The sequence below is a fragment of the Silurus aristotelis genome (genome assembly GCF_946808225.1).
Source record: "Silurus aristotelis genome assembly, chromosome: 10".
In the NCBI taxonomy this organism is placed as follows: Eukaryota; Metazoa; Chordata; class Actinopteri; order Siluriformes; family Siluridae; genus Silurus; species Silurus aristotelis.
In genome coordinates this window covers 12,330,856-12,355,729 of record NC_139583.1, presented here as the reverse complement: position 1 = coordinate 12,355,729, position 24,874 = coordinate 12,330,856, and the positions used below count along the sequence as shown (strand labels likewise).

The following is a 24,874-nucleotide window of genomic DNA, read 5'->3' as shown; positions in this document are numbered from 1 at the left end:
ATTAAAATGCCACAGTTAAATTAACCAAATTGTCATTGTTATTCATCAGTCTTGGTGAAATTCATTGTGGTTTTGTGAATAAAATAATCAGATATCTCAATGTAATATTGTTTTGTCTGTTCCTTTAATGCAAATTGTTTTGGGGGGAGAGCACAGGCTACAGGAAAATATCCTTTAAAGCTTCTGATAGAAACCTGGAGATGCTGGTGGCTTTCTAAGGCTTATTTATGTGCATTGTGCTAATGGGAGCAAAAATCTGTTCTAAAATTGAAAACAGTCATTTTAAACCCTTGTCCAGTGTTCCTGCGAGTCTCTGGGAATGGGAGAGTTTCACAACTTCATGTTGGGACACAATTTCTCTTTAAGATGATTAGAAGAACTTTGAAAGGGGCAAACCTAATAACCTGTAACCTTTTGTTAGTTACTAACAATAATGGTATTTCAATTTTAAACATATCAACACCAGTTGGAAGCAATTTGAGTTGCCGTATTGGTTAGTTGAGAAGTCTTGTCCAAAACAGTTCACCACACTAGTATGTCTTGTTATTTTACTTTGGTAATTTGCAAATACTACAAATAAGCTGTACGTGTAAAGTTCAAAGTGTGGCACAAGTAAACAAGGAAGCAAATTAAATAGAGTAAATAAAGTGCAGTCCACTTTAGAATTAGGGTTGATGGAAACTTACAAGCATGTCCTTATGTCTCAAACAATTAGAGAAATGTGTATACTTTGTTCTTTGAACAAAATTGTAATAAATACATACAGATTACAAAATATAGAAAATGTTTAAGTACATGCTGTAGAATCCCTGTTGCCTTCGCCAAATATAAGGTTACTCACACGCACAAAAAAAAAAACCCTTTGTCATCCATTGCAATCCAAAGAACTTTCAATACAAATCAGACTGATGATTGTTTACCTAAAAACACCAGTGTTTTTTTTTTTTTTTTTTTTTTTTTTTTTAGATTTTACAAATATTTTAGCAGTTAGAAAGCACCATCGAGCACAAGGCAAAAGTAAAAAAAAGTCAGAAACGTTGAAAGTACAGACTCTCCACACAGCAAGGATGGTGGTGAAGAGGACATGGGAAAACCAGAGGTCACAGTTAAAGAACATCACTTTTTTAGTCCATTCCTTTTTCAAGTTTTAAAATGTATACAAGTATTTGCACTTGTACAACTCTCAGGTTTTTTTTTTTTTTTTGGTTCTTTATTCTTTTATTATTAGAGAAAATGACAAAAATAATCACAATGTCTTAATTGTCTATGTTAAATTATGTTTTTAACCGAAATAGTAAGTAAATATTCTATATTTGTTTGTCTCCAACATCTAATATCCTCTGAACTTTTAAGTGGATGTAGTTGTTGTAGGTTAAGAACACATCAATTAAACTTCACTTAAACTCAATTAAACTTCAAATGAGATTCACTTAGTTAATACAGTGGGGGAAATTATTTATTTAATTTATTTAAATTATTTGGTCCTCGCTGATTTTTTTAATGTACCCCCTTACAAAGAAACAAAGTTTTTATAGTAGGTTTATTTTAACAGAGAGACAGAATATTTTTATTCACAAATATATATTATATATAAAATAATTTGTATTTGATCTAGTGAAATAAGTATTTCATCCCCTACCAATAACCAGCAAGAATTCTGACTCCCACAGGCCAAATTAGTCCTGTCTCTTTAAGAAAGTACTCCTAATATTAACCCATTATGTGTAAAAAGCCCGTCACCCGTCACAGAATCAACCCCTTCCATTTAAACCTCTCCACCACCATGGGAAAGACCAAAGAGCTGCCAAAGACCTGCACAAGGCTGGAATGGGACCATCAGTTAGAAGCTTGGTGAGAAAGAGACCACTGTTGGCGTGATAATTCAAAAATTAGAATGCGTTTTTGAGAAAGTTGAGTGATCAGGCCAAAATTACACAGGAGGAACTTGTTAATGTTCTCAAGGAAGCTGGGACCACAGTCATCAAAAAAACCATTGTTAACACACCAAGGTCCCTCTGCTCAAGAATACACATGAACAGGCCCGTTCATTTGCCAATGAACACCTGAATGATTCAGATAAGGCTTGGGAGAATGTGATGTGGTCAGATGACCAATTTTTGATTGGTTTTTCCCCTGATACTGATCAACAGTAAACTGAAGATAGAGGGGATTTAAGTGCCACCTGATCTCCTTCTCCTTCTCTTCACCTGATAACCTTTGTCTCTCTACCTGTTCTTCTTCTTCTCTCCACCTGATCTGCTCATTCTCCCTTTACTTCACCTGATCTTCTCCTTTTCTCCACCTGATCTTCTCCTTTTTTTCACCTGATCTTCCACCTGAAATTCTGTAAAGCTGCTTAGAGACATTCTCTGTTGTGAAAAGCGCTATAAAAACAAACTTGACATGACATGACCAAAATCGAGGTCTTTGGCATCAACTCGACTCGCTGTGTTTGGAGGCAGAAAAGTTCAGAATTTGACCTGAAGAACACCATCACCACTGTCAAACATGGAGGAGAAACATTCTGCTTTTGGCTGTTTCTCTGCTAAGGGTACAGGAAGATTTTACCACATGAACGGGGCCATGCACTGTAGAATCTTGGATGTATTTTTTCTTTATATTCTGTCTCTCTCTGTTAAAATAAACCTACCGTAAACATTCTAGACTGTTCATTTCTTTGTAAGGGGGTAAAACTCACAAAATCAGCAAGGGATCAAATAATTATTTCCCCCACTGTAGATAAATCTGGAACATTATTTCTCCATTCTCCTCCCACGTGACATTTGTGTTGTCCAGTTCAGTAAAATTGTTGCTGTTTTTTTGTTTGTTTGTTTGTTTATTTATTAGCAGAGACCAGTTCAAGTGGCCCCCAAGCAACCCAACAGGAAGTACTTGTGTCTGCTCTCCAGAGGAACCAGTCGGAACTGAAGCGAATGTTGGAGGATGGGGAGCTTGAGGAGGCCCGCCGTTTAATGGAGGAAGTCAGAAGCGAGACACAGTGGTTTTGTGATCACACTGATGATCTAACCTGGAGCTTTGTACAGGATTGCCTCCTCCTGCTGCTCTCCTTGGCTCGCCACCTCAGCAGGCTGGTGGAGGCTTTTAACCAGGACTCAACTTCTGCTGTTCCAAACCCCCGTTCTCCAGAGGCGGCGCCACCATTACCCCCAGATGTCCTTAGTGTGGCTCAACAGAAGACTTTAAGCACTGTATTGCAGTTTCTCGTCACCCTGGGCCTGTGTCCATATTTGGAACCTGGAGTTGGCGTAAGTCTGGCCTTGCGCTCTGCGTTTGGGATTGCTGTGAAGGCTGCAGTGTGCCTTGATGTGGCTCCACCTTGTGAACGCAGACTTCTCATAACCACTACAGTTTTTCTTGAGGTGGCTGCTCTGCCATCCCTGGCTACTCTGGTCTATACTCGCCATCTAGGTGACCTGATGGCGGCACTTTGCCAGTTAGGAAATCGGCCTCATCGGCCTGAAGTAGATGGTGCAGAGAATAATAAGGTAATAATACTCAACTTATCATATAATTCTATCTTATTTTTAAGCTAGATTTGATCTTGTTCATCTGTTCCTATTCAGTTTCACCGTTTCTGTTGCTGAATCTTGTGCACATACGACCTCTGCTGTCTATCAATATTAATGCGAATTTTCTTTTAATCCTTAGTTTATTGCAAAAAGTGCACAGTAATGAAGTAAATGTAATTTGTTACTGTACTTAAGTAGTTTTTATGCTTATCTGTACTTCACTGACGTTTTTCCATTTTCCATTTTACTTTAACTTTTGAACACACATTTGAAAGTCAAATACAGTAATCCCCGGTTTATCGCGGAATTGCGTTTACCACATAGCTAATTTGTTTGGCTGATTTTCCGGGTTTCTCGCAGATGGCACGATAGACCAAAACACTTATAGGGAGTTGTTTTTATGGAGTTTTATGTTAAAATAATGAAATGTATTAATACAATTATAATTATTAAATATGAAATAAAGTAAAATGTTAATACAGTACAGTACTGTATACATAAAATAGCGTTTTTGGGGTGGCACCCGTCTATATCTTGCTTTCCTCAACTACATTTTGCACACTCCTTTTTATTATGAGTTTGTAAAAACTTAACTTGTCAAGCATGCAGCAAGCCACCAATCAGGGAAAAGCACGCGCTCTGTTTTAACGTTTTGATTGTCGCTTGGTGTAACTCACTTAGCATGAACATACAGTTAATGAATACAAATAAACTTTTCATCGAAATTGTCTGCTCCCAATTCCTGTTATTTTATTTGATTCTAAAGGTAAATGTTTAGCTTCAAGGTTTTTGGCTCATGATGATAATTTTAACAGAAATCAATTAGTGTTTGAATAATTAATATAATTCTATTAATAGATTGGTGTGCTAAAAGCTTGGATACTTTAGTACATTTAAGGCAAATACTTTTACCCAAGTGAATGTTTAAAGGGACACTTTAAATGGAATATTTTATTGGGTGTATTTCTGCTTTAACTCGAAGTACAAAAACCATGTACCGGTACTTATCCACCACTGATGGCAAAAGTATGACAAATAAATGTTATATCAATCGTTGTGTTTTGTTTGGTGCCTCACATGAACGAGTGCATGAAAAAGTTGAGGACTAGTTATTTATTTGTTTTGAACTTTGTCCATTCATAATCTGTTACATATTATGATTTTGTTATACTATTTTTGTTTAAGATACCATGTAGTCTTATCAGACCAGGAAGAATCTAATGTTTTATGGATATCTGGGAAATCTCTAACAAATATCAAACATCCTTTCACAAAAATCAAGCTATAATTTTTGTAAAGCCTTTTTGATTGGTTAAACTAGTGTGTTGATTAGTCACAGAGACTATACACAGGACATACTAATTTCAAAGACTTGGTTCTAGGTTACAGCTGAGCTACTAGCTCCAGAAATATTGGCAACCTGCAAAACAATGAACAATTAGTACTATATACAATTATGCAGCATTGCATTAGCATGAGTGCCATTGTAGTGAATTTCGGCATGGGGCCGCACGTTGAATGCTTTGTGGGCTGTGCTCATATTCAGTATAGAAGTACGATTACTAATCGATAATAATTGATAATGGAATTTGTTGTCAACTAATGCTGTTATCGATTAGTAGGGCTGCTCAAGTTACGGGTTAGTTAGATAACGAAAATGGCACAGAGTACAGGTCAATCGGCAGCAGAAACAAGTGTGCGTCCCAAGTCATACAAGACAAAGGGAAAATTTCATGTTAAACACAAGGCATGAGAGCATTTTCATATTAAACGCAACAAAGAAAACTGTACCTGAAAGTTCTGCAAAGCGGAGCTTGTGTGGCATGAAGTACCACAGTGATGCACGTGAAAAGAAAACACACTGGTGTCACGGATGAAGGCGAAACATCAGTACGGCAAGCAGAAACTGTATAATCATCATCATCATGTGAAAATGGTGTAGTTTAATGAAGTCTTATTGTGTAAACTGTTTGTTTGTAACTTCGGGACAGTCGCACTAAATCTGTTCTGTCGTGACTCGCGAGCATCAGGTTGCGCAATGACCTCGCTCACGACTTAGTGACTGCTTCAATTAAAACGGTGAGAACAAACACTAAATCTAAAAGCAGCAAATAACAGCAGCAGTAAACGATAAAATCTTTACTCACTATTGTGCTTTTCAGCAAATGCTTATGCATTTGTACACCACTGCATATACAGTACAGACCAAAAGTTTGGACACACCTTCTGAAGAGTTTTCTTTATTTAAGGTGGAGACTATGAAAATTGTAGAGTCACACTGAAGGCATCAAAACTATGAATTAACACATGTGGAATTATATACATAACAAAAAAGTGTGAAACAACTGAAAATATGTCATAATGTAGGTTATTCAAAGTAGCCACCTTTTGCTTAGATTACTGCTTTGCACACTCTTGGCATTCTCTTGATGCCTACTTTGAAGAACTTACAATATGACATATTTTCAGTTCATTTTTTGTTATGTATATAATTCCACATGTGTTAATTCATAGTTTTAATGCCTTCAGTGTGACTCTACAATTTTCATAGTCATGAAAATAAAGAAAACTCTTTGAATGAGCAGGTGTGTCCAAACTTTTGGTCTGTACTGTATATATAATATATATAAACTTTTTATAATATATATATACAGTACAGACCAAAAGTTTGGACACACAAGGTGTGTCCAAACTTTTGGTCTGTACTGTATATTCTTTTTTTTTTTTAATCAAGCCTGTTCGCGTGCTGCGTTTCTTCGTTCCATTCTCCTTTTATAGCATTCGTCTACTACAACAGTAACTGATCTTACAGAGGTCATTTACTGCGGCTTTACTACGTTCAAATGCTTGTTCTTTTATAAAAATTAATGCATATCATTTAATTATTATACAGCATTAAATTAATTATATTCTTCATGCCTCCATCTTTACAAATATATGTAGTTTTTTTCAAAAATTGTCAATAGAATGTATTATATTTTATATAGTTTTATTAAGCATGGTTGCTTTGCAACTTGCTATCTGCAAAATATAATACAAATATTGATTTACACAAATTGCTTCCCCTTTCATACTCAAATGCTGTTTTTTTGGGGGAGGGTTTTACAGAAAGAAACAACCCAGCATGAGTGAATTTTTTTGAATAAAAAAAATAAAAAAAATGCACTCTTCAACAAGCAGTTTATATAAACCTTAAAATGTGTAAATTAAAGATAGTTAATCTCACTATGTGGCTTTTGCATTTTTCAAGTACACTTTTATACATGAATACCCTAAATTACAGATTTATATCGTTGTAATTCGCAAAGCATCTAACTTTAAAAAATATATAATTTGTATCCGATGAATCAGTTAAACAAGGAAAAAAAGAAAAAGGCAAAAGATTGTCAGATTAATCAATTTTTGAATTAATTGTTAGTTGCAGCCCTAATTGCAAGTGTCATGGCATGGATACAACTGTTCTATAAATAAGAAATTAATATTAAGTGTCTGACATTTCGGACACAATATGCGCAAATAGTGTATATATATATATTTTTTTTTTAACTGTGCAAGAATTATTTCCCAGAGAAACCACAGCTAGATATAAATTGCATGCTGCCATGTAACAGACATAAGTGTAGTAACAATTTGAGCTTATCTGTAAGCACTACTGCTAGAATAGCATTTGTTTATGTGATTGACTGAAATCTCAGCCAGAGTGTATTCTTTCCTTGCACCCAGTGTGGCCAAATTATTGATACCCCTTAACCCCTTACTTGCACACTTGCAATACTTAAATTAAATGGAAAGAAATGTTCACCATTGAAAAAAAAAGTCTGTTTATTATAAAATTAGTCTCACAACTGCATTGTGTTCTTTTTATTCCTGTTATGTACATAAATACATACACACACTCATGCAGATACAAATCCTGTTATTCCAGACCATATTTAACCTCCATTGTCATTGTTTTTTTTTTTTCAATAATGCTTTCTTTTTTTTTTTACCATAGGGCCTCACTGTGGAAGAGCGGAAGACATGCAAGCAAGAACTTCAGAGTCTTCTAAAAAGGGTTTATCAGCCAATTGCTATCGAGGAACTGCTGGTCCTTCAAGGGGGCCCCAAGGTGTGCACCATAACTGGTTCTTCTTTTCTGAAATGCATTTTGTATTAGTGTACATTGTTCACTGTTCATGTTGGTATACTTCTCCAGGCAGTCCCAGGCTCTAAGTTGCCTCAGGCCCCGCTCTGGTTGAGGCGTCTTTGTGGTCAACTGCTCTCTGAAAGGTTGATGGAGCCACGTGGGGTCCAAGCAGTGGTACGAGCCATCCTGGAGGGATCGGGGGGTAAGAAAGCTGTTGTTGTTAAGATCTTAGTGTTGGTTTAGAGGAGTCTGTAGTGTACAGTAATAGTAATCAATAGATTAATAGATACTCAAAATAAAAAGTTAATTCAGGAACAATTTGCATTCTATTATTTTGTCCACTAGGTGGAGACTCAGATTGGAGGAAATGTGATGCAATAGCCAAGATCCTGGCGACTTGCCCCCAACGGTCGCTCTCTTCTGAGAGTTATTACAGTCAAGTGTGCCCACAGGTAAAGATGGGTTTAGTGCACAAGTGAAAAATGGCATGGCTTGTCTAAAAATGCCTAACAGGCAGCAGTTAAGAAGCCTTTCATTATACTAGCATAATGATGCATTATAAAGAATAAGTCCACGTTTGTGCGTACACATTATGCTTTGCACTATGTGAGCATCTTTGTTTACATTCTCTCTTACGCAATTAATGTGAATCTGGAAGATTAAGAGGTAGGAATGCCAGAATACAGGTCAGGGTTGAGACATTCCCAGCTGACTGGTTCCCATATTGACCTCTGAATGCTTCAAGACCGCTTTTCTGGAATGTATATTTGTATATATTATTATGTCTAGGCAAATAATCTGAATCTATGCATAAAAGTAGTTACTATATAATAAACCAAAAGGTCTAAAACAGAAGAATTAAATCTCTTCAACTGTGGAATGGATGTTACATGCCAGTTGGACTGGCTAAATATTTCAGAACCCGCTGATGATCTGGGATTTTCACTCTCAACTTTCTCTAGAGTTTACACAGCATGGTGAAATGCTCAAACATCACACCTTTTATTCTTATGTTTGATGAGAACATTACCTGAATCTCCTGACCTGTATTTGCATTTTTTTATTTATTTTTTTGTTTTGTTTTTTGCATAGCACCGATGCCACACGATTGGCTATTTAGATAAATGCATGAATGTACAGGTGGACAGTGAGTGTATACGTACATACATACATACATACATACATACATACATGCATACATTAAACTGAATTTCATTTAAAAAAATTAATTGAGTTCAGCTTCATCTTTTTTTATTTATAGTTTTATCATACATTGATTTGAATTTTTTTTTTAGTACAGTTGCAGTAAAAGAGGATTTTAAATCAATGCATTCATTTGGTGGACCTGTTACAATGTTCGTCATGCTTGTCCTAGCCCACAGGTCATATATTTGAAAGCCCGAATGTAGAAGGCTAGCAAGTAGAGCATGCTTTTTTGTGAGTTTGTGTGTTGGTATGTAAATAAACAGTATGTGTGGAAGTTTTTAAAAGAACCAAATACCAGACACTGGTATTTATATTTAGACTATTGCTGATTTCATGTCACATGAAGCTGTACTTCCCACATCATTTGTTTTGCAATTGCACCATGTGGACATAGAAGACGGAATTCGGCCATCTTGCATGTGTACAGTTAAAGCTATTTTTAACTCCCATCTACAAGCACACACTAGGTACTCACACTCACCAATCCTCCTTTCTGTAGTAGATGGATTGAATACAGTAATGTTGAATAACTTTTATTCGCTGTGTTTAGGTTTTGGACCTTTTCCACTTTAAGGACAAGACAACGGCACTGCAGTTTCAACGAGTGGCAACCAAGGTGGTGCTCACCATGGTGGAGCTTCAGCCTGAATTTGCCCAGCGCTTCTTACTGGCACCCCTCTTTTCACCCCTACAGCACTGTGCATCAGTCCCAGGTCTGTTTTTATATGTAGATGTATGTAAAGACTGCAGTTTTCTTTAATATCTTGTGACTGATTGAGTATAGATTTCTCTGCTATTAAAATGTCTAGATAAGCCTTGCAGTAATGTGACTAATGGTGCCACATACTGATGATGCCTTACAGTATATGTGTGTTGTAAACTCCTTCTCTGGAGTAGATCCTGAATATTGGCAGTCCTCAACAGAAATGTTGGTTAACTGCTTTTCCCTCTGTATATTTGACAATTATTTATATCATTTGTTTTTCAATATAATGAGTATAAAATGTTGTTTCATATTTTCGAGGCAGCATGTGTTACAGAAGAGGATGTAGTAGCTGAGTCTGAGCTGACCTGTTGTGTGGAAGATGTGTATAAAGTGAGATATTTACTAATATTCTGTTTACTAGCTCATAAATCACAGTAATCTAGTAACATTTTAATCGACATTAACTGTTGAAGGCTTCTTGTAAAGCCGAGTGAGCAACTCGTTTGAAGTGTTAATATTTTTTATTCATTTTACTTCTAAAAAGGTTAATGTAGTATAATTCTATTTTTTTCTCAGTCAGTCTGCCAAATGAGTGCTGAGCTTCATCTACATACACACTCACTGACGAGGAAAAATTCGAATTACTGATTATGACATGTTTTAGGGACAGGCTTACTGTAACTGGACAATTTAAAATAGGAAAAACATCACGTGATTATATTTCTACTTTTAACTGCACAGTTTCTAAAAGCCTGTGATCTTAGAAATCTCAGATTCTTGTCCATTGCAGACAGTAGTGGAGTTTGGTACTGTCTTCTTTTGTAGCCTTAAAAACTGACTGTAAAATATTTTCAGTTATTTTATATTCACATCTAAATTCTAATCAAAGATCGTGTACTAAGATTACATTGCTTTGAATTCATTTTAATAATTCATTAATAACTGATACATAATTATTACATAATTACCACATAATTATTATTGGGAAATGAAGCAGATATTAAAATTTTAAAGAGTCTCCCCTTTTTATTTTTTTTATAATAGTATATTTTAGCTGGTTCTATGGATTTATTTTTGTTGTGGCTTTAGATTTCATCCAACCACATTTTTTTTATTATTATTATTATTATTATTATTATGATTATATTTATTTATTTATTTATTTTATTTATTTTATTTTTTAGTAATAGCATGTTTTTTCCACTTCTTATAGATTTGTGTGGTGGGAAACAGCCCATCTGGAATACTCCTAAGTGCTGTTAGGGAAGTAATTCCCACAATCTTCAGCCTGTTTTGTTATACCAAACAAAATGTCTCACATTTACGGTGAGTAAAAGCCTGGATTGCAAAAATATAAATAATTTTGTTGAAAGTAATTGCCCTAATGTTGATTTTGTTCAGCAGCAATCTATGCCAGGAGATCTTGCAATGGTATCTGTTGCACGTGGAACAATCATCAGCACTTTTGCTTCTCAAACACCTGTGTACGGTGCAGGGAGGTGAAGGTGGAGTCACACCTGGCTACCATTTTTCTCCTGGCAGTGAAGGAGGCATCAGGCTCATCCGAAAAGACCCAGTCAGGTGACAAAGAGGCGTCATTTGGATATGATATCATATGATATGTCATGTCACTGGCAGATTTTCCAAAATATCGCATAATTTGGTCATTGTGTCCTATGTGCACAGTGATGAGGATGATGCTCTGTATGAGAAAGTGTCAGGAGATCAGTGGAAAGTGGAGTGTCTTGTGCAGCTCTTGGCTGAGATGAAGGACACGGATCTGCCAGGAGAATTTTTTCTCTCACTCCTGCAGGTATGTTTAGAAAGAAGTGGTGTAAATCACATCAAATATTTGCATTCCCTCCATATTTTACTACTCTCTTTTTATTGGTAAGCAGTAATTATTTTCTGTGAGCGTGCACAGCTTTAAATAGACTCAGGTATGCAAGATGGCATTTTCGTTTGGCAGTTGCTAAAATTCTTAACAACATACACTCTGAATGTGCATGTGGCCTATATGGACATCATAATTTTTTTTTTAATAGTTTTCACAGAATTGTAATTATACATTTAATACGTTATTATGGGTTCATTAATGCCCCTTATTACAAATATCTATTTTGTGTGTGTGTGTGTGTGTGTGGGGGGGGGGGGGGGGGTTTGCTTTACAGAAAAACATGACTAATGGGTTCATAATATTATTAATCATTTCAGTATGACACAAGTCAATTTTATTCTTTAAAGATACATTTTTTAAAACAGTTTTTAGCAATTACAGTAACATTAGGGGCATAGACATACACAACCTTGGAATAGGACTGGTTTTATGCTGTAGCTACTCTGTTACAGTTTGAATTAGAAGACAGAAAAAGTGTGAACATAAACAGCTATCTTTTTTCTCCATGAAGAATCTGACAGACTTGGCAGCAGCGCAACAGGAGCCGGATAATGTACTAGACACATCTTCCATGACCTTGCTGGAGCTGGAGAAACACCTCACGGGGAGTGTGAGTGATTATGGTCAGAGGCTGGCTCTCCTACAGAGTCTGGCTGTCATGTGTGAGATTCTGCCTCACACACAGCTATTGCGCAAGACCACACAGGTGTGTGATTGGTTTTCTGATTTATGCTTTATGACTTACATGATCTTAATGTTATAATTCTGGATAGACCACAAATGACTGAACTAGATCGGGAATCCAAATTTAGCGATTTGCAATGCTTTACCTAATTTGGTCTTATAAGCTTTGCCTGCTCTGTGTTTGTTGGATATTTAAGGTTGGGTTTTTTTTTTTTTGGAGAACTCTCATCTGTCCTTGTCTGACTTAATCTGTGTTTGTGGCCTGGTTGTACTGGGAGTCCTGATAAAAAACATTTAGGGTATATGACTCATTTAAATCTTAAATAAAGCACACAGAATTGACTGTTTTTATTCTGGAGATATCTTAACTATTATTTACTGAAATAAAGTGTTTTGGGCTCTCTGTGGCTGCCAAGAGCCATATAGCTGCTCAGCCAATTTTCATCTCATTGCAGGAGTATGTGTGTAGTAATGATGCACATGTTTTCTCATACCAACTCTTACTTTTTCTATCTAGGTGGTGAGTTTTATAATGGCTATGCTACAGAGGGCATGCATAGGTCTGGAATATGAGTCAGAGAGCTCAGTTGAGAGTCAGACTCTGAGTATGGGAATGGGGCTGGTGGCCACTTTGCTGTCTGGAGCTGCACAGGTACAGTACCCTCACCCTTTAAGCCCAGTTGCAGTGTGTTTAGGTAGGTGTTAACAACACCGGTCATTTTATGACTGGATCAAAACAACCAACCATTCAACTGTGCTGTGAACAGATGCTTGATTACATTTTTATTTTTGCAAGGGCACCACCAGTTCCTTTGGGTTTCTCCACAATTCCATGTTGTCATAACACTGTTAATTTGGGTATATGCTTCCTTTTTTTTTTTTTTTTTTTTTGAGTTGCAACAAAAAATCCTGTCAATGGGTGAAACAGGTTTCAATCCCACCAATGCTACACCTAGTGAAAAACCTCTAGAAAACTCTATATGTGCACTTTCTGGGTGGCAGCCACTGTATCTTACTCCTCTTCAATTACATAAATACTAGATAATTGTTGCAATCTGTCAGATCATGTAATTAATTGTGCTATGCTGCACTGTGATGCAGGATGATCAGTAGTGTAAAAACATGCATATGCTTGCATTAACTAGACAAGACTGTCTAGGAAAATTTTTACCTTTCACTTTGCTTTATAAAGGGGTTGAGGGCAAATGTCATATTTTTTTCATGCATATTGAATGTAAGTTGAAACTAGTGTCAGAAATATAATTAGACATTAAACCAAACTTTTGACATGGCTGCTTTTTTTGTTTGATTAAATATCAGATTATATACAAAAGCATAAAGTTCAAACGATGAGTATCTACACCACCACAAGAACAATGACTCCTCTTGTTATATTTTTCATCTATGAATAAAATACATTTGTGAGCATGCCTCAAGAGCAATTGTTAACGACTTAAAACATTTTAATTTGTACCAAATGACATACCAGACCAAAAGATTTAACCAGTTTAATTTTCTGAAGAGGGGGGGAGTGGTGGCTCCAGCGGTTAAGGCACTGGGTTGCCGATCGGAAGGTCTGGGGTTCGAGCCCCGGTATCGCCAAGCTGCCACTCTTGGGCCCTTGAGCAAGGCCCTTAACCCTCTATGCTCCGGGGGTCCCTTACGAGGGAAATATCAAGGTCCGTGACGTCGGAGTGACGTGGGGCTGCCTTCCCGTGGGCTCACCACCTGCAGGAGGGACCGTAAGGGACGGTGCTGTGAGGATTGGGCAGCAGTCGAATGCGGGGGCCTGCTTAGACTGCTGCCCCCGCGACCCGAATTACGGATAAGCGGGAGAAAATGAATGAATGAATTTTCTGAAGATGCAAATGGATGAGAACTGATGAGAAAGTGCCCTTCAAGTTTAAAGCACCTTAGAGTAGGGCATTTACACTAAACATTTATTCATGGATTCATTAACTGTTTCCTTGGTAAATGGTTGTGTTTCCTTTCAGCTGACTCCAGAGGACTACTCCTCGATGGCCCGGTTGCTTGCTCCTCTGGAACAGATTTCACAGCAACACCCAGAGCCAGTGATACAAGAGCTGGCATCAGATCTGCGGGCTGCCATAGCCACACGAGGGGCTTATCACTCTGACTCTGTGACGAATGCGACTCAATGCTGCAGCCATACCGTTTATGCTCAAACAAAGTTTGCCAACCCTTGTGGGACCTCAGAGAGCTCAAAAACCCATGTTAGTCAGAGCTCAAAAACCCATGTTAGTCAGAACATTGCGATGCCACATGCCAGTCAACAATCACCTAAAATTACGTCTAATCACTGTTCAGTCAGTGCACATTCTGCTGCCTCCATGCCTTCACATCCTCAAAATACAGCACATCTTGCCACAGTTAGCACATCTGCAGAAGAGAGGCTCTCTCAGGTCCATAGTTTTCAGCATATAGATGATAAAAATGGAAAATCATTAAAACCGAAGCCTGCTGCCAGCACACACAATGCTTCCACTGCTCCGAGTCCAAAGGAAGATTTCTCAAAGTTGCTGCTGGAGTCCTGTGACCCAGATGTGCCTACCCGGGCCATGGCACTGCGTGCACTCACTAAGTATGTGAAAAAGGGAACCAAGGAGGCACTACAAGAACGTGACAAGCTGCTGATGGTGAGTTTTGTGTGTTTGCATGTGAGACTCTGCGAATACTTGGATTAAACGGTCTATACATGCATAGATTATGGCTGCAACTAGCGATTATTTTGATAATTGATTAACCAGACGTTTTTTTTTTTATTATTATTAATCAGTTAATCTGATTTGAAAAAAATATTTTTTTAATGAGATGTTTTGCTAATTATAACTACATAAAACTCAATATTCAAGGTATTTATGTATTTAGTGTACTTTAAAAACTGCAATAGTCACATACTGAGTGTAACATTTTTTTATAAAGTTTATAGTTGAAGAGTGCATGGGGGATTTCTCCTTGAACAGATTCACTCATGCTGGGTTGTTTCCTTCTGTAAAAAAAAAAAAAAAAAACATAACAAAAAAAAAAACCAGCATTTGAGTATGCAAGGTGAAGCAATTTGTGTAAATCAACAATTGTTTTTTTGTTTGTTTTTTTTTTTTTTTTTTAAAGATAATTGCAAATGGCAAGTTGACGACCATGTATTTAATAATCATAAAATGTAAATATATATATATATATATATATATATATATATATATATATATATATATATATATATATATATATTTTTTTTTTTTTTCCTTTTTTTTTTTTTTAAAAAAAGAACGGACATTTTGTTCAGTTATGATGATATAAGAATCTGTCATTAATAAAATTTTATAAAATAATTAAATTATATATACATATAGGAACAGGAATAGGCTTGAACAGGTCTGAGGCGGGGTGGTTTCAGAGGTCCTTGGGTAATAGGGTTATGACCTTAGAAATGGGAAAGGGTCCCAGAAATTGCAGGGGTGAGCTTATGATACACAGACTTGAGTGGGATGTCCCGAGTTGAAAGCCAAGCCTTTTGGCCAATCTGGTAGTGGGGTGCAGGGCAGCGCCTCCGGTTGCCTCCGGTTAGCTCTGGGAGGCTTTAAGGAGAGCAGAGCAGGCCCTGCTCCAACTAAATCGGCAGCGCCGTAACTGGGCTAAAGCGGACAGGACAGGTGAAAAATAGACCATCTAAAAGGGTCATAGACCCCTGCCGGCGGTAGACAGCAAATTATGGGCGTACGCCACCCACAACAGCTTGGAAGACTGGGAGGAGGCATCTTAGGCACACAGGATGCGGACTCCGGTCTCTAACTCCTGATTAAGTGATCCGACCAGACCAAAAAAAGGGTTCTCAGCCCCATCTAACCAGTGAGGCCATTCCCCAAAGGCCAGCTTTATGCACCCCCCCCCCACCCCCCCTCTCCGATGGTGTATTTACGTTTCGCTGGGCTAAGAGCGCAGGAAAAGAAGGCGCATGGGTGTAACCTACTGTCAGTAGTGCCTTTCTGGGACAGCACGGCACGAGTCACAACAGAACAGATCCAGTGCGCTTGTCCTGAAGTTACAAACAAACAGTTTAAACAATAGCACTTCATTAAACTACACCATTTTCACATGATGAGGATTATATAGTTTTTCCTACTTTGCTTATGTTTCGCCTTCATCCGTGACACCAGTGTGTTTTCTTTTCATGTGCTCGTGCATCACTGCTCGTGTCTAACTAATCGATAGCGCCATTCGTTGACAACGAATTTCATTATCTATTATTATCGTTTCACAAATAGCAGGTCTAGATTTCAAAACAGGTTCTGCTTGGAACCTTTGCTGAAAGGTAAAAGAACTAAAATCTATGAATGTGCTTGATGGATGTACAGATGGTCCCTGAGTTACGATGGTTTGACTTACGATTTTTCGATCTTGAGATGACGATAGCAATACGACAAAATTGTAAAGTTATTAAAAGATTTCGGGCAACAGGCAGCAGCGTACGATGTATGATAGGTTGGACGTGCAACTGGTGAGTGTATCTCTCACCCTGTGAGATGCCCCATTCTCACTAGTGGTCGACAGAGTAAAGTTATCGCAGTGTGTATTTTTTTCTGTTTCAAATGGTTTTAAACAGCAATTTTAGTGATTTAAAGCATGTCTTCCAAGCGCACATGTATGTCACCTGCTTTGATTGACAAAAAAAAGATGGAGGCCATCAGTTTAGAGCAGAAAATAAAAATTATCCGTCACAGTCATAGTACTATCTTCGACTTTTGACATTTTTGACTTACAATCAGGTCGTCGTAACGTATCTCCATTGTAATAGACTACCTTGTATTTGTACAACAAAAATGCAGGGTCTGTTAATACCATTTTTCTCTGTATGATGGTTTTGTGTGTTGTAATAGGCACTTGTTACCTACTGTTACCTCCTCATGCTGTTGGTTGGGTGATCTAGGGAAAAATGCATTATACTATATGTTTTATGAATGAGATATTTGGTATGAAACACCTTGAAGCCACACTATGGTCCACTGGGGATTGCCTGTAACTAATATAATATTCCATGTGATGGGATTCCCTGCTGCGGGTTCACAGTAGAGCTGTGCTTCCTTTTTTTTTTTTTAAATGTGAACAGGAGCAGGCAAATATGGATGTGTATTCAGGCAGATTTAATGGTACTGGAATCTTTCTTGATTAGTGTTTCTACATTACATGCCTGCGCGACATGCTCATGCGTTCTGAATGGATGTCGGAAGTAGAAGGATTTGTGATGTTTTTATATATATATATATATATATATATATATATATATATATATATAAATTTTACCTTTCAGTATATATTCAGTGCCATTCAAATTCAGGGTTGGTGTTAAAAGATCAAGCAATAAATAAAAATACAAGTGGTAAGTTAGTCCCTGGAATTGATAATGGTTGTGAAAGAGTACATTAGTGCATCAGTGTTCTAATCTTCTGCAACCTCAACCCAAAAAAGCAATTACAACCAGTTCAGTGGATTTAATTTGTGTTCACTATTGAGTTTACCTTCAGTATGGACTGAGAATTGAGCTTGTGCGTTGCTGAGGATAATCAAACCAGTAATTACGTTCAGTTCACGAAAGCTTTTGTCTGCATTTTTTTCCCTAGATATTTTTGGAGAACCTGGAGCATGAAGACTCATTTGTTTATCTTTCTGCTATTCAAGGTATGGGGGTCTGATGTTAAGTGAAAATGGCTTGGGTTAATTACAGTTATATTTAGCACGCCTTCCCTTTTTAAACGTTGGTTCAGGCAGATTCATGATGCACAGTGTTACAGAATTAGACAGTAGAGTGGCAAATCTGCTCTTGTTTGTGAGACTCACATATTACACAATGTTTAGTAATGTGATGAGAGTCAGAAATAAGGGTGTATATATACTGTGTATATATATAATATATCACACTGTTGTCTTAAGATCAAAATAAATAAATATGGCCTTTCCTACTACATTATTCAATAAAGGCTTTCATGGAATTATCGCTGAAATTCAGATGTAGTCTGAACCCATATTTTGTATTAAGTAATGCATAATAGTATCATTATACCACACAAGCAATGTACATGTGGTACCTCTAAACCTTACTGTGCCGCTGGTCAGCTAAACCTGAACACACATTGCTATTTATGCATTATTTATGCGAATACCATTGGCAGCTGTACTTGAGAGGACGCTGGGGACCAAATTTTTAAACCTCAGCTGAAGAAAAGCTTTTGTATGCCTATATTTGAAAGCTGTTTTTTACGCATTTCAGCATTTCTGGTATCCTTGAGATTTTTTTGGCTGCTGTCCTATAAAACATTTTTTATAGGGAAAAGGCTACAAATTTTGTTTATGACTGTGTAAATAATAGGCATTGCACTTACATTGTACTGTATTACTTGTGCATATTATTTTGCCTATGATAATGCAAGCATTAAGTCTACAGCCAATATGTTTAATTTTACAGCCACCAATCTGCTGTTTTTTTTCATTGTTTTGCAGTATAGCAAATGTTTTTTTACTTTGTTTTGTGTTTACTTCGATTAGAAATCCTACATCTCATATTTTATTTGTACAAAAAAAATGTTAACTATAATTATATAAATCTCTAAGAAAATTGTTTAGCATAAGAATCACAGTGAACTACATAAAACCTACAAGGTATTTGTATTAATTCTACAAACAGTAATCTTTCCTAAACATGCAGTGAAATGACATGTCCACTAAAACAATGTTTGGCTAATTAAATAGTTTTATTTATTATTTTTTATTTTTTTTAAATAATAGTGTTAATTTGAAACAGATTATGTAGTAAAACATTATTAACAGGTTTGGGTCCCATATATCAAGTGAGGGGAAGAGAATATTATGCTACTGCATGCAAAGACTTGAGTGCCTCCAACATTGTAGTAACAGTTTGGGAAAGATTTGACTAGAAAAGTCTGGGGTCTCAATATTTTTGCTCACATATGACACTATTTCCATATTTTGCAGTTCAGGATTTATGTAGTATTATTTACTTCAGATCAAAAACAGCAAATATCACTCTGATAATTTTGTCAAAGGTAAATATATGTATAAAGATAAAGATATTAAGATTTATATCAGGTATATAGCTTTTTTTATTCAAATTTGTCATAACATATTTAGTATTTTTTTTTTTAAAGAAAAATTGGGAAAGAATTAAAAAACCTTTTTCAAGTTGTCTTGTTTGTTTGTCGTTTGTGTAGGCCTGGTCCTGTTGGCTGACTCATTTCCTGAGCAGATCCTGAAACGACTGTTGGCTGAATATCAGGCAGGTTTAACTGCTGCTTCTTCCAGCAGGGGGCGATGTCTGGAGACACGCCTCAAGGTGGGGGAGGTTCTGATGAGAGCTAGTAGAGCCATGGGTGAGTACAACTTGTAATCCGTTGTTGGTCTTTCTCTCTGATCTATGAGCATAATGTATCACACACTTTTTTTTTTTTTTTTTCTTTTAAAGTATATTCAGTCAGGCACTTTAATATTAATCTTTAATTCAGAGCTAAAGAGTATTTTCTTATACCCCCTTCCTTTCTTTTTGGCCTGAGCCAGATTTTGGGTAATGCAGTGTTCCTGGCAGAGGCATGGGGTTATTCTTTGTGTCTGTGTTATTCAGCCTGGGCTGGGTGTCTCGGTTTGGCACTGTTCCTTACATCTAACAGAACCTGCTCTCAAAGGGTCCAACAGCTGCTTTGCTCCGTCTCCAAAAACACACATTGTGACTTCCCCCATCGGCTCCCTTGCAGTGCAACGCAACCCAAAGCTGTGTCACTCTCCCCATGCCACTCTGATACTTTTACTTTCTGTCATGATGTAATTAAAATGGAAAAGCATAAAAGAAAAAAGAATAAAAAATTATCTAAAGAGCTAATATAATATTAAAAGATTAATATAAAATAATAATAATTTAATGAGCTTATGTTTTCTGTCTTACTTTATAATTATGGATATATCATATAGATATAGATTAGCATATAGATTATGGTTGCTGAATATCAAAGCCTGAAGCGGTTGCTGCAGTAGTGTCCAATTTCTTGAATTTATTTTGCACATTTGGTTTTGTAATTAATAGACCCATACAGATGCTTTACAGAGTCCTTTTCACATGAAAGTTTCTTTTTCAGAGACCCTGTAGAGACTCCCTCCTACATTCCAAGCATTTAACACTGAATTACGACTGGCTCTAATACTAATGGAGAAAATACAAAATTATCCTAGAAATGTTGCTATCCATTTCCACTTAAAAAAAAAAAAAAGCAACTAATCCTTTTTTCCAAAATTGCACAAAGTGTCCAAAGAAGTACCATTATAGCTGTTTACTCATGCATGAGGTATGTGATTAAGTCACTCTCGTACTTTCACACAAAGATGAAGAGAAATTGTGGCCTCTGTGCTGTGTGTATTTTCTCATCATCTCGGCTGTGTGTAGTGTGACAGGGAGTCGCATGTCTAAAGAAAAGTGTCCATCACAGAGTTGTTAAAGTAGATCTGTTTCTGGAATACTGGAATTATACTATCCTGGAAAAAAAGACCACTATAGAAAACCAAACATGTCATGAAGGTTTTCAAGAAACTAATTCATTAATGAGCATGATTAGTTGAAAAGAACGGATGCACAAGGTTAAAAAATGTTCTGCAGGTTGTGGAGCCAGGGACAGAGGGTAGAGGAACAGGAGGGACAAACTTACACTTATAAAGAACATCGTATTCATTTTTAATCATTACATTATCTATTATATTATAGTGTAAAGCTGCTTTGAGACAATGTTCATTCTTAAAAGCGCTATACAAATAAAAATGAATTGAATTGAACTGAATTGAGATGGAAAAGTACAGTTCTGTATACTTCTGTATACAACCAGTACATGTGTTCAGTCTGTAGCAGAAGTGAGCTTAGTCCATACCTAATAATACATCATTTAAGTAGGTCTATGGCAGGGTTTTTTATTATTATTTAATTTTGTTTTATTTATTTTTTTTGAGACATTTGCATGCTGATTTGACACAGTCCAAACTATATTTTCACAAACATTTAGGTGTGCTCTTTGAACCTTCTAGCACCACCAATAGGCTAAAATTAGACATGCAGGTTGAATGTTTAATGGGAAACCTCATTACAAGTTCATCATTCCAGTTTTAAAATATACTTTAGGACATACTAAGTTCCATGATTGTACAAAAAGTGTTTTTTTATTTTTTTTATTTTTATTTTTATCATCGGCCTGGACCACGCAAACGTTGCACCATGAGAGCAAATTAGTCACTAGAATAAAATAACCTAAATAATTATAAAAGTTGAACCAAAAAGGTTATATTTTTTGGTGTTTTTTTTATACAAGTTGAATATTTCAAATCATATATTTGCACAATGCGCAAAACCTATCAAACGGATTCAGATTTGAGAACACTACCGACTTGAACAGTTAATATTACAAACAGTAGTTGGCCATTTTGTCAAAACCTTTCTACAAAATGTTTGTCATTTGGGGTTTCATTAAATCTAGAATGACATGAAAAAGATTAAACCTTCAAAAAATTCATTTTCAGAGTCCATTGCACCAGTCACTGTAGTGCTTGGACTCTTAATTCTTACATGCAGTTTTATTTGTTACCTTCTCTTTAGAAACACCAACTTTATCTATTATAAATGAGTGTCTGATTACGTGTTTTATTTCTGGTTTCACTCTTCTTTTCCAGGTGACCTTGCACCGTACTATGGCCGCCCCCTGATTGGGGCATTTCTGAGTGGTACACGGGACGAGGACTGCAGCTTTCGTGCCAGCTGCTTGTCCAATCTGGGAGAGCTGTGCCAGCGCTTACATTTCTCCCTCGGCCCACTGGCACAGGAGGTAATAGCTTTGGTGTAATGGTCAGTGCTGTAATTTTGGACAGACCATTGCATGAAATTGTTGATTTCTGAACTTTAAAAAAAAATGAGCTAATATGGTAATAAAATGTTTAGTTTTTTTAAATTGCACAACCTTTTTATTTTTTGTAATGTTTTAGCAAGTTAATTCTTTACTTAGCCTTCAATTAAAGAGACATAAGTAGATCTTTTGATTCATTTTGACCTAAATATGCGGCTGCATTCTGGGTTGTGTGCATCACAAAATCTTGAGGAGATGAAGTGCTATAATAAGAATAGTGCAACTCAGCATTTATTAACATATGTACATAATATCAATGTAGGTACAAAATTCTGCAGCGCCTTTACCCATTGCTTTCTTTCTAGTTTATGCTGGTGCAAAAAAAAGGGGGGAGGGGTATACCTGTCTTATTCTGTCAATATATGAGCTGGCAAACCCTCAGAGGGAATTCACTAGCATGACCCTATTTGCATTTTATGCTGTGGTGTATAAATGTATGTATGTATGTGTGTTTTATTTATTTTTATATATATATATATATATATATATATATATATATATATATATATATATATATATATATATATATATATATATATATAATAACTTTTTCATAAAGCAGTTGTACATGGCTAAGGTTTAGTAGGAGAGAGGTGGGGCATGGAGCTCTTCATGAATAAGCAGCTCTGTCGCTGTGAATAACAGGGTTGCTTATTCATGAATAGGCCACTCTGATTTATGGATGTAAGAGTGTGTGTAATCTTTGACCTAGTAGACTTTTGTGAGTGTTGCACTGCAGTTTCTTGCATTTAAAAACGGTGTTTCTCACCTTTAAACTGTGTGTGTTTTATCCAATAGTTGAGCATGTGTCTCACAGCACTGATAAAGACTGAAAAAGAGGCAGAAGTACGAAGAGCTGCAGTCCACGTCATTGCTTTACTACTGAGGGGGCTCAGTGACAAAACCACTCAGGTGGGTGTATGTAAGAACGAGTGATATCACCCATATAACACATGAACGTGTTAACTAAAATGCACAAAAGACAAACAGCGCACATAGAAACAAACCATGGGATAGTGAATAAGTCACATATGCATACAATGTTACCCATGCTATTATAAGTATCAGTCGATTTTAAATACAGTTTAATATGTGTGAGGCTTCTTTGGATTTAACTTGTGCAGTAGAAAAATTTGTTGCATTCAAAGCTTGTGTGGACTGTTCTCAGTATCTTCAGTGCAAAAGGCATGAGATTGAGAATGTTAAAAGAAAGTTTTATTTGTAGAGCTCTTTTAACAAAAGACTTTGCCACAAACAGCTGTTCAGAAATTTGAATGTAGACTTTCACCCCTCACTAAAGAAGAAGTGGCAGAATTGAGGAAATGTAATGAACGAGATGACATGAGACAGAAACGTGACACAAAAGTCAACCCATTCTCTTATGGATTACACTGAATTTAAAGGTTAAAAACCCTTATTTTTCTACAATTGTATACAATAGAGTCAAGAAGTACTAACTGTGTAGAAAGGTTTGGTAGTTTGAGCAAATTATGAACAGTAGTCTTGGGTTGAGCATTGGACTGTCTAGGAACTGCTGCAGCAGCCATAAAGACACATGTCTACCACATCCAGGTGTGATTATCCACTAAAAATAGGGGGAGGCCTGAGCATGAACTGTTTTGAAGAAGTGCAAATCCTGTGCAAGTCCATCCACAAAAGCATGAAGTGTAGAGGCCACTTGCTGAAGAAGAGCATGGGGTCTGAGGCAGGTCCACTTTAAAAACCCTTTTGGTGGGAATTGATCTGCACACCTGTACCTAACTCATGGTTTAATGGGTGGAATTCAGCTTGCAGCTTTAAAAGTGTGGATGACGCAGATGGTTTGAAAACCTCTGGTCTCTCATCAAGCCCTCCTCTTTTTGAAGCAGTGTGTATTTACATAATTCTCCTCATTTGTGTAAGCTGTTTTTCCCATGGTCCAGTCTGTAGGCCACCACTTTGCAGGAGCTACTATAGCACTTCATTGGTGTTGTTTTATTTTCAATTACATGGAGTACATGCTAAATAAGATCTATCATCCAAGATTGTTTGTACATTTAGATAAGTATTAATGTTGTAATCAAGTATAATTTAAATAATTAGAATTTAAGATGTTTAGCTATCTTAATCATGAATCATTTATTATTTATTTAATCATTTATCAGTTCATTGAACTGATAAGTTCCTCCTAGACAGAAGAAACTCAAAAGCCATCCTGCTTTGCCTGAAACAGAGTCTGGAGAATAGTTTTCACCCAGTGATGAGAAATGGTTTAGTGGCGTTAGCACTGGGGCTCAGTTTGATTACACTGAAAGTGATCATTCGAACTGGGCCTCTTTGTGTGATCACACTTTTAGTGTAATCACACTTTCATGGCCACCCGGCTTTCTAGTCTGGGAAAAAAACACATCTAAGCAAAATATCATAAATGTAGGCAAATTTATATAATACTTTTTGCTACTATCTACTAAGTCTACTTCTTTCAAGCTTAAACTCTATTGGCAGCACATTTTTAAGTTTCTAAGCATTTCTAGAACGAAGAACAAAAATTCAGCTGGTAGAATCAGAAAATGTAAAGCTTAATGCTTACAAAAAAATTTTTAAATAGCTTACAATGGGCACAGAACACACTCGAGACACTTTTTAGGAATTTTTGATGATCTGCTTTTCTTTGTTAAATAACAACACATTTTAATCCGTCGGTTTTAGATAATGTGGAGCTTCCCCCATACAAGTCCCTGTAACCGAGTCGTTACTATAGAAACCATGACATAATAGGACGAGTGC

At 36.5% G+C, this 24,874-nt stretch overlaps 1 protein-coding gene across 3 annotated transcripts in view; it reads left to right on the top strand.

Annotated features, from left to right (window-relative positions):
• The window catches only part of tango6 (transport and golgi organization 6 homolog), a 28,778-nt gene that overhangs the window by 777 nt on the left and 3,127 nt on the right, over window positions 1–24,874 (top strand). Inside the window, exons 2-17 of one of the 3 annotated variants that reach the window (XM_083552030.1) lie at window positions 2,851–3,506; window positions 7,525–7,638; window positions 7,726–7,858; window positions 8,002–8,108; window positions 9,413–9,575; window positions 9,891–9,958; window positions 10,782–10,894; window positions 10,973–11,149; window positions 11,255–11,381; window positions 11,977–12,171; window positions 12,667–12,801; window positions 14,144–14,806; window positions 17,786–17,843; window positions 19,391–19,549; window positions 21,879–22,030; window positions 22,907–23,020. In XM_083552030.1, the coding sequence (XP_083408156.1) occupies window positions 2,851–3,506; window positions 7,525–7,638; window positions 7,726–7,858; window positions 8,002–8,108; window positions 9,413–9,575; window positions 9,891–9,958; window positions 10,782–10,894; window positions 10,973–11,149; window positions 11,255–11,381; window positions 11,977–12,171; window positions 12,667–12,801; window positions 14,144–14,806; window positions 17,786–17,843; window positions 19,391–19,549; window positions 21,879–22,030; window positions 22,907–23,020 (3,134 nt within the window). Of the gene's footprint in view, window positions 1–2,847; window positions 3,507–7,524; window positions 7,639–7,725; window positions 7,859–8,001; window positions 8,109–9,412; window positions 9,576–9,890; window positions 9,959–10,781; window positions 10,895–10,972; window positions 11,150–11,254; window positions 11,382–11,976; window positions 12,172–12,666; window positions 12,802–14,143; window positions 14,807–17,785; window positions 17,844–19,390; window positions 19,550–21,878; window positions 22,031–22,906; window positions 23,021–24,874 lie in introns of all 3 variants that reach the window. The other 2 variants (XM_083552031.1, XM_083552029.1) reach the window with 2 other exon arrangements.